The 9,537-nt window shown below is 49.1% G+C and overlaps 1 protein-coding gene across 1 annotated transcript; it reads left to right on the top strand.

Moving 5' to 3' along the window:
* The first annotated feature begins 1,770 nt into the window (after positions 1-1,770).
* Positions 1,771-9,327, top strand: UBL5 (ubiquitin like 5). Its single transcript, XM_054293832.1, has 5 exons — positions 1,771-1,859; positions 5,616-5,673; positions 6,790-6,873; positions 7,304-7,341; positions 9,068-9,327. Exons 2-5 carry the CDS (start codon positions 5,618-5,620, stop codon positions 9,109-9,111), a joined length of 222 nt encoding a protein of 73 aa, XP_054149807.1. The 5' UTR covers positions 1,771-1,859; positions 5,616-5,617; the 3' UTR covers positions 9,112-9,327.
* The last annotated feature ends 210 nt before the right edge of the window (positions 9,328-9,537 follow it).

Genomic DNA, 9,537 nt, shown 5'->3' on the forward strand with positions numbered 1-9,537 from the left:
GGGGGGGTCACTGGGAAGGGATACTGGGAGCACTGGGGGGAACTGGTCATACTGGGGATACTGGGAGTGGCACAGGGAGTACTGGGAGCACTGGGAATGGGCACTGGGAGCACTGGGAGCACTGGAATGGGTACTGGGAGCACTGGCAATGGTTACTGGGAGCACTGGGAGTGGTTACTGGGAGCACGGGGAGCACTGGGAATGGGTACTGGGAGCACTGGGAGCACTGGGAATGGGTACTGGGAGCACTGGGAATGGGTACTGGGAGCACTGGGAATGGTACTGGGAGCACTGGGAGCACTGGGAATGGGTACTGGGAGCACTGGGGGTCCCGGTTCGGGATGTGTACAACGCCAATCGCTCGGTTTTTAAAATGTTAAAAGTTCAATAGCAATAAAACAGTTATAAAAATAGTAATACAATTAGAGTAATACTAATTTGAATAATAAATAATTAAATAATTAGATAATTAAATAATTAAATAATAGAATTGAATTAGGACAATACAAGACAGCAAACACAAAGAATTAGGGATATTTCGGGTTCCCCTTTCTGGGCAAAATAAACCCGAAAAAAACCCACATGAACAGAGGATTAACCCTTAACAGCAGCGGCCTGTTGCATATTCATGACCCTCATGAATTATTAATGAATTAATCATGAATTATTCATGAATTCCATCCAAACACTGGGTTCTGTCTGGTCAGTGTCTTCGAGTCAGGAAAAATTTCATTTCTTGTGAAAATGGAGCGATAAATTCTCTATCTCTGAAGGATTCGGGTGTCCTGTGGCTGCTGGTTCAGTGCAAATCCTTTCTTTAGAAAAAAAAATAAATATTTTACACAGCATCGTTTCTCTTTTGACATTTTTTATAACCTACAACTGTATTTAACACAGCAATTAAGAGAATTAACACAGCATCACTTTCCAACAAAACGCAGATAATATTCATTTTAATATTTGCAAAACAACGGTCATAAAATACAGATTTTTTCACAGGGGTGTTTGGGCTGGATTTAAGGCAGATTTGGGGTGAATTTGGGGGATTTTGGGGCAGATTTAGGGCAGATTTGGGGGATTCAGGGCGGATTTAGGGAGAATTAAGGCAGATTTGGGGATTTGGGGGGGATTTAGGGCGGTTTTGAGGGTGTTTGGGGAATTTGGGGCGGATTTAGGGCAGATTTGGGGTGGATTTGGGGGATTTGGGGAGATCTAGTGAGGTTTTGGGGGTCTTTGGGGGGATTTAGGGCATTTTGGGGGATTTAGAGCGGATTTAGGGCAGATTTGGGGAGGATTTGGGGGATTTTGGGGCGTTTTGGGCGGATTTGGAGCATTTTGGGGGATTTACGGCAGATTTCCGGCAGATTTCGGGAGGATTTGGGGGATTTAGGGCGGATTTGGGGATTTTGGGGGGATTTAGGGGATTTTGGGGGGATTTAGGAAGATTTGGGGGGGGTTTGGGGAGATCTAGGGCCGTTTTGGGGGTGTTCGGGGGGATTTGTGGGATTTTGGGGATGTTTTGGGGGATTTGGAGCGGATTTAGGGCAGATTTCAGGTGGAAATTCCCCCCTGAGCGGTCGGGATGAGGCTCTGAAGCCGCTTTTGCTCAAACCGAAAAAGAAAAAAAAAAACCAACTTGGGGGAGAAAACTTTAATAAATCTAAAAACATTCTCAACTTATAAACACTTTAATACATTTACAAACATTCTCAATTTATAAACTTTAATAAATTCCCCAGCCCTTCCCCTCAGGCCCGGCCGCCATCTTGGGCGCGGACAATGACGCAGCTTCCGGCGCGTCTCTGTGACGTCAGCCCCGGTTCCGGTTCGGCTGTGGCGGAGCGAGGAGGCCCCGGGAGGTACCGGAGGGGATTTTGGGGTCCCGGGGGCGATTTTGGGGTCCCGGGGGCGATTTTGGGGGTCCCGAGGGGGATTTTGGGGTCCCGAAGGGGTCGGGAGGGAGCGGGGCCGGTTCTGAGGCGGCCCCGGCGGTCCCGGAGCTTTTCCCGTTCCGCTGCCTCCGTTACCGACCCCGCTCCCTTTTCCCCTTTCCCCCTTTTCTTCTCTTCCCGTCCCTTTTTTCCTCCTCTTTTCCTCCCGTTTTTCCTTGTTTCCTCTTTTTTCTCCATTTTCTCTTTTTCTTATTTCCTCTTTTTTGTTTCCTTTTCCCTTTTTTCCCCTTTTTTTTCTCCTCCCTTTTTCTTTCGGTTTCCATTTTTCCCTTTTTTTCCTTTCTCATTTTCCTTCCCCTTTCTCTCCCCCTTGCTCCCGGTTTTTCCCTTTTCCCTCTTTTTTCCCTTTTCCTTTTTCTCCTTCTCCTTTTTCCTCTTTTTTCGTCTTTTTCCCCTTTTCCTTTTTCCCTCTTTTCTCTCTTTTCTCATTTTCCTTTTCTTCCTTCCCCTTTCTTTCCCCTTCTCCATTTCTTTCCCTTTTCCTTCTGTTTTTTCCTTTTTCTCTTTTCCCTTTTTCTCTTTCCCCTTTTTTCTCCTTTTCTCCTTTTCCATTTCCCCCCCTTTCTCCCTTTTTCCTCTTTTTTCTCCTTTTCCATTTCCCATTCCCTTTTCCCCCCATTTCTCATTCCCCTTTTTTCCCCCTTTTTTCCCTTTTCTTTCCCTTTTTCCCCATTCCCATTTTCCTCCTTTCCCTCAATTTTCTCCCTTTTCCCCACATTCCCATTTCCTCCTTTTCTCCCTTTTTTCCCCCTTTTTTCTCCCTTTTTCCCCCTTTTTTCTCTCTTTTTTCCCCATTTTTTCCTCCCTTTTTCCTCCCTTTTTTCTCCCTTTTTTCTCCCTTTTTTCTCCCTTTCCCATTCCCCTTTTCTCATTTTTCCCCTTATCCTCATTTTCCCCATTTCCCCATTTCCCCCCTTTTCCTTCATCCCCGTATTCCCATTTCCTTTTTCCCTCTTTTTCCCCTTTTATCCCCCTTTTTTTTTCCTTTTCCCTCTTTTTCTTCTTTTTTTCCCATTTTCCCATTTCCCTTTTCCCCTTTTCCCCCATGATTCTCATTTCCCCTTTTTCCCAATTTTCCCCCCATTTTCCCCTCATTCCCCTTTCCCCCTTTCCTCCCCTTTTTTCCCCATTTCCCATTCCCTTTCCCCTTTCCCCCCCTTTTTCCCTTTCCCCCTTTTTTCCCCTTTTTTCCCCTTTTTCCCCCTTTTTTTCCCTTCCCCCCTTTTCCCCCCATATTTTCATTTCCCCCTTTTTCCCCAATTTCCCCCATTTTTCCCAATTTTTCCCCATTTTCTCCCTTTTTCCCCTCTTTTTCCCCTCTTCCCCCCTCCCCCCCTTTATCTCCAAATTCTCATTTCCCCTTTTTTCCCCCTTTTCTCCACTTTTTGCCTTTTTCCCCCTTTTCTCCCTCATTCCCATTTCCCATTCCCTTTTTCCCCCTTTTTTTTCCTTTTCTAACTCTTCCCCATATTCTCATTTCCCCTTTTTTTCCCTTTTCCCCCTTTTCCCCCATATTCTCATTTTCCCCTTTTTCCCCCATTTCCCATTCCCATTTCCCCTTTTTCCCCCTTTTTCCCCCATTTCCCATTCCCATTTCCCCTCTTTTCTCCCTTTTTCCCATTTCCAATCCCACATTCCCTTTTCCCCCATTTCCTGGTTTTCCCCTTTTCCCCCATTTCCCCATTCCCATTTCCCTTTCTCCCCCTTTTCCCTCATTTCCCTCAATTTTCCCCCCTTTTTCCCACATCCCCATTCCCTTTTTCCCTCATTCCCATTTTCCCTTTTCTCCCTTTTTTCTCCCTTTCCCATTCCCCTTTTCTCATTTTCCCCATTTCCCCATTTCCCCCCCTTTACTTCATCCCCATATTCCCATTTCCCTTTTCCCCATTCCCATTTCCCTTTTCCCTTTTTTCCTCATTTCCTTTCCCTCCTCTTCCCCAATTCCCATTTCCCCTTTTCCCCTCTTTCCCCCATATTCTCATTTCCCCTTTTTTCCCCTTTTCCCCCTTTTCCCCCATTCCTCCTGTTTCTATTTCCCACATTCCCATTTCCTCCTTTTCCCCCTTTTCCCTCTTTTTTTCTCCTTTCCCCCATTTCCATTTCCCACTCCCATTTCCCCTTTTTCCCCCATTTCCCATTCCCATTTCCCCTCTTTTCTCCCTTTTTTCCCATTTCCATTCTCACATTCCCTTTTCCCCCATTTCCTGGTTTTCCCCTTTTCCCCCATTTCCCCATTCCCATTTCCCTTTCCCACCCTTTTCCCTCATTTCCTTTTTCCCTCATTTCCCTCAATTTCCCCCCTTTTTCCCACATCCCCATTTCCCTTTTTTCCCTCATTCCCATTTCCTCCTTTTCTCCCCATTTCCCATTCCCTTTTTCCCCTTTATCCTCATTTTCCCCATTTCCCCTTTGTTCCCTTTTCCCCATATTCTCATTTCCCCATTTCCCCCTTTTCCTTCATCCCCATTTCCCCATTCCCTTTTTCCCCATTTCCCCCTTTTCCCCATTTTTACCCTTTCATTCCCCTTTTTTCCCTTTTCTTCCCCCCTTTTCCCCCCTTTTCCCCATTTTCCCTTTTCCCCCCATTTCTCATTCCCCTTTTCCCCTTTCCCCCCTTTTTTCTCATTTTCCCCCATTTCCATTTCCCATTCCCATTTCCCCCCAATTCCCATTTCCCATATTCCCATTCTCATTTCCCTTTTTCCCATTTTTCCCCTTTTTTTCCCCATTTCCCATCCCCATTTCCCCCATTCCCTTATTCCCCCCTTTTCCCCCTTTATCTCCAAATTCTCATTTCCCCTTTTTTCCCCTTTTCTCCACTTTTCGCCTTTTTCCCATTTTCCCCCTTTTCCCCTTTTCTCCCTTTTTCCCTCATTCCCTTTTTCTCCCTTTTCCCCCTTTTTTTTTCCTTTTCTCCCTTTTCCCCAATTTCCCCCTTTTCCCTTTTCCCCCTTTTTTCCCATTTCTCCCTTTCCCCCTTTTTCTTCATTTTTCCCATTTCCCCCTTTTTTTCCCTTTTCCCCCTTTTCCCCCATATTCTCATTTTCCCTTTTTCCCCCCTTCTCCCACTTTTATCCCACTTGTATCCCCCTTTTCCCCCTTTCTTCCCATTTCCCATCCCCATTTCTTGTTTTTCCCATTTTTCCCATTTTTCCCCATTTCCCCATTCCCATTTCCCTCCTTTCCCTCAATTTTCCCCCTTTTTTCCCATATTCCCATTTCCCTTTTCCCCCCTTTTTCCCCCTTTTCCCCCATTTCCCTTTCTCCATTCCCATTCCCTTTTTCCCCTTTTTTTCCTTTTTTCCTTTCCCCTTTTTCCCCTTTTCCCCCATTTCCCCCCTTTTCTTTCCCTTTTCCCCTTTTTTCCCCTTTTTTCCTTTTCCCCCCTTTCCCCCCTTTTCCCCCTTTTTCCCCTTTCCCCCCCAATTCCCATTTCCCATATTCCCATTCTCATTTCCCTTTTTCCCATTTCCCATCCCCATTTCTCCCATTCCCTTATTCCCCCCTTTCTCCCTTTTCCCCCAATTTTCCCCCATTTTCCCCCACATTTCCCCCCTTTTTTCCTATTTTTTCCCATTTTTTCCCCATTTTTTCCTCATTTTCCCCCCCTTTTTTCCTATTTTTTCCCATTTTTCCCCATTTTTCCCCATTTTTTGTTCCCAGCCATGATCGAGGTCGTGTGCAACGACCGCCTGGGCAAGAAGGTTCGGGTGAAATGCAAATATCCCACTGGATTTGGGGGATTTTGGGGTGTTCTGGGGGGATTTGGGGTTTTGGGGGATGTTTTGGGTTTTATTTTTGGGGATGGTTTTTGGGGATGGTTTTGCACATTTTTTTTGGGTTGTTTTGCGGTGTTTGGGGATGGTTTTGGGGTTTTCTTTTGGGGTGGATTTGGGGTTTTCTTTTTTGGGGCAGTTTTGGGGGCAATTTTGGGGCAGTTTTGGGGCAGTTTTGGGCTTGTTTTGGGGCAGTTTTGGGGCAGTTTTAGAGGATTTTGGGCTTGTTTGGGGGCAATTTTGGGGCAGTTTTGGGGCAGTTTTGGGGCAGTTTTGGTGGGGTGGATTTGGAAGATTTCGGGTGGTTTTGGGGGCAGTTTTGGAGGATTTTGGAGTCAGTTTTCGGGGGTGTTTCGGGATGTTTTGGGGTTGTTTTGGGAAAGATTTTGGGGTGGTTTTGGGGGGTGTTTTGGGACAGGTTTGGGGTGTTCTGGGTGTGTTTTCAGGGTGTGTTTGGGCTGGTTTTGGGGGATTTTGGGGTGGTTTTGGGGTTGTTTTGGGGCAGTTTTGGGAAGGTTTTAGGGCAGTTTCGGTGGGGTTGATCTGGAAGATTTTGGGGCAGGTTTTGGGGGCATTTTGGAGGATTTTGGAGTTGTTTTGGGGCAGTTTTGAGGGCAATTTTGAGGTTGTTTTAGGGCAGTTTTGGGGGCCATTTTGGGGTGGTTTTAGGGTTGTTTGGGGGCAGTTTTGGGGTGTTTTTGGGGTGGTTTTGGGGCAATTTTGGGATGGTTTTCAGGCGGTTTTGGGGCCGTTTTGGGGTGTTTTTGGGGTTGTTTTGGGGTTGTTTGGGGGCCATTTTGGGGTGCTTTTGGGGTTGTTTTGGGGCAGTTTTGGGGTTTGTTTTGAGGGCAATTTTGGGGTTGTTTTGGGGTTGTTTTAGGACAGTTTTGGGGGCCATTTTGGGGTGGTTTTAGGGTTGTTTGGGGGCAGTTTTGGGGTGTTTTTGGGGCGGTTTTGGGGCAGTTTTGGGATGGTTTTCAGGCGGTTTTGGGGTGTTTTTGGGGGCCGTTTTGGGGCGGTTTTGGGGTCCCCGTGTCCCCTTTTCCTTGACGCCGGGGCAGCCCCGAGGACTCGATCCGGGACCTGAAGAAGCTGATAGCGGCACAGACCGGCACCCGCTGGGACAAGATCGTGCTCAAAAAATGGTCTGGGGGGCACCTGGGGGGGCATTGGGGGGGCTGGGAAGGGGTTTGGGGACAAGATCGTGCTCAAAAAATGGTCTGGGGGGCATGGGGGGCACCCAGTGGAACAAGATTGTCCTCAAAAAATGGTCTGGGGGCACCTGGGGGGCATTGGGGGGTACCTGGTGGGCACAGGGGGCACCTGGGGTTGCTGAGGAGGGGTTTGGGGACAAGACTGTGGTCGAAAAATGGTCTGGGGGGCACTGGGGGCCATGGGGGGTTTGGGGTTCAGGATTGTCCTCCATAAATGGTCTGGGGGCCACCTTGGGGGTTTTGGGGTGCTCTGGGGGGCACAGGGGGTTTGGGGGGCTCAGGATGGAGCCCCGGGGTTTTGGGGGGCCATGGGGGGGGTGCTGCCTGCTCTGCGGGTGACCCCCCCCTCTCTGCCCCCCAGGTACACGATCTTCAAAGACCACGTCACGCTTGGGGACTGTATCCACCCAAACCTGAGCCTGAAAACCGCCCAGAACCCCAAAATCCTGACCCCAAAACCCCCCAAAATCCTGACCCCAAACACTCCACAGAACCCCAAAAACCTGACCCTAAAAACCCCCAAAAACCTGACCCCAAACACTCCTAAAATCCCCACAGAACCCCAAAAACCTGACCCTAAAAACCCCCAAAAACCTGACCCCAAACACTCCCAAAAACCCCAGAGAACCCCAAAAACCTGACCCTAAAAGCCCCCAAACCCCCCCCAAACCTGACCCCAAAAAACCCAACCCCAAAAACCCCCCAGAACCCCAAAAACCTGACCCTGAAACCCCACAGAACCCCTAAAACCTGACCCCAAACACCCCAGAATGCCAAAAACCCCCCAGAACCCCAAAACCCTGACCCCCAAAACCCCACAGAACCCCAAAAACCTGACCCCCAAAACCCCACAGAACCCCAAAAACCTGACCCTAAAAGCCTCCAAAACCCCCCCCAAACCCGACCCCAAAAAACCCAGCCCCAAAAACCCCCCAGAACCCCAAAACCCGACCCCAGAACCCAAAAACCCGACCCCAGAACCCCAAAAACCTGACCCCCATCTTGGCCCGAGTGACCCCACAGAACCCCAAAAACCCAACCCCAGAACCCAAAAACACCTGACCCCAAAATCCCCCAGAACCCTTCCCCAAAATTCTTAAACCCCAAAAAATTCCCAAACCCTCCAACCCCAATCACCCCCAGAACCCCAAAAAACCTGACCCCAAAATCTCCCAGAACCCCAAAACCCCCCAGAAACTCTCCCCAAAACCCTTCAACCCCAAAAACTTGACCCAAAGCACTCCAAAAACCCCCAAATCCTCCGACCCCAAACCCCCCAGAACCCCAAAAACCCAACCCCAAACACCTGCAAATTCCCCAGAACCCTTCCCCAAAATTCTTAAACCCCAAAAACCCCAAACCCTCTCCCCAAAATCCTCCAACTCCAAACACCCCAGAACCCCTAAAACTCAACCCCAAAAATCCCCAAAAAACCTCAGAACCCCCTAAACCCCAACCCCAAACACCCCAAAAATCCCCAAATCCTCCAACCCCAAACACACCAAAACACCCCAGAACCCCTAAAACCCGACCCCAAAAACCCCCCAGAAACCTCGGAACCCCCAAAATCCCCCAGAAACTCCCCTTAAAATCCTTCAACCCCAAACACCCCAAAAACTCCAGAGCTCCTCCCCAAAATCCTTCAACCCCAAACACCCCAAACCTTCCAGAACCCCTAAAACCCGACCCCAAAAACCCCAGAACCCCCCAGAACCCTTCCCCAAAATTCTTAAACCCCAAAAAACCCCCAAACCCTCTCCCCAAAATCCTTCAACCCCAAACACCTCCAGCACCCCAAACCCTCCAGAACCCTAAAAACTTCAGAACCCCAAAAATCCCCCAGAAACTTCCCCCAAAATCCTTCAACCCCAGAACCCCAAAAACCCCAAATCCTCCAACCCCAAAAACCCCCAGAACCCCAAAAACCGCAGAGCTCCTCCCCAAAACCCCTCAACCCCAAAACCCCTCAACCCCAAAACCCCAACCCCAAACACCCCCGACCCCCCCAGAACCCCAAAAACCCCTCAACCCCAAATCCTCCAACCCCAAACCCCCCAGAACCCCAAAACCCCGACCCCAAACCCCCCAAAAACCCCGAATTCGTTTCCCTTGACGGCGCCTCCAGATGAGATCCACGACGGGATGAACCTGGAGCTCTACTACCAATAGGGCCCCACCAGTATAAACCAGTATAACCCAGTACAACCCAGTGCAACCCAGTATAAACCAGTACAACCCAGTACAGACCAGTCCGGACCAGTGCAGCCAGCGCAGCGCTCCCAGTCCATCCCAGTATATCCCAGTTCCCCTCCCCCATTTCCCCCATTTCCGGCCCGGCCCCGTTTGTTGATCAATAAAGGCGATTTTGGGGCCTCCGGGCGATTTTTGGCATTTTCTGGCCACGTTCCAGAGCTTGTGTCGCCATTTTAAGGCCACAGCCGGAAGTTGTGTCACGATATCGCGATTTGAGGCAACATTGGGGGGGTTGTGTCGCGATATCGCGATTTTAAGGCCACACCCGGAAGTTGTGTTGCGATATCGCGATTTTAAGGCCACATTGAGGGGGTTGTGTGGCGGTATCGCGATTTTATGGTG

The sequence above is a fragment of the Melozone crissalis genome, unplaced genomic scaffold (genome assembly GCF_028551555.1).
Source record: "Melozone crissalis strain CALT ecotype California unplaced genomic scaffold, PUWL_Pcris_2 ptg000194l_1, whole genome shotgun sequence".
In the NCBI taxonomy this organism is placed as follows: Eukaryota; Metazoa; Chordata; class Aves; order Passeriformes; family Passerellidae; genus Melozone; species Melozone crissalis.

What these genes read in the sequence shown, in the direction of transcription:
- UBL5 (XM_054293832.1), top strand. Translation starts at nt 5,618, where the DNA reads ATGATCGAGGTCGTGTGCAACGACCGCCTGGGCAAGAAGGTTCGGGTG. An exon ending in AAGATCGTGCTCAAAAAATG is followed by an intron (nt 6,874 to 7,303) that starts GTCTGGGGGGCA and finishes TCTGCCCCCCAG; the next exon opens with GTACACGATCTTCAAAGACC. An exon ending in CCACGTCACGCTTGGGGACT is followed by an intron (nt 7,342 to 9,067) that starts GTATCCACCCAA and finishes CGGCGCCTCCAG; the next exon opens with ATGAGATCCACGACGGGATG.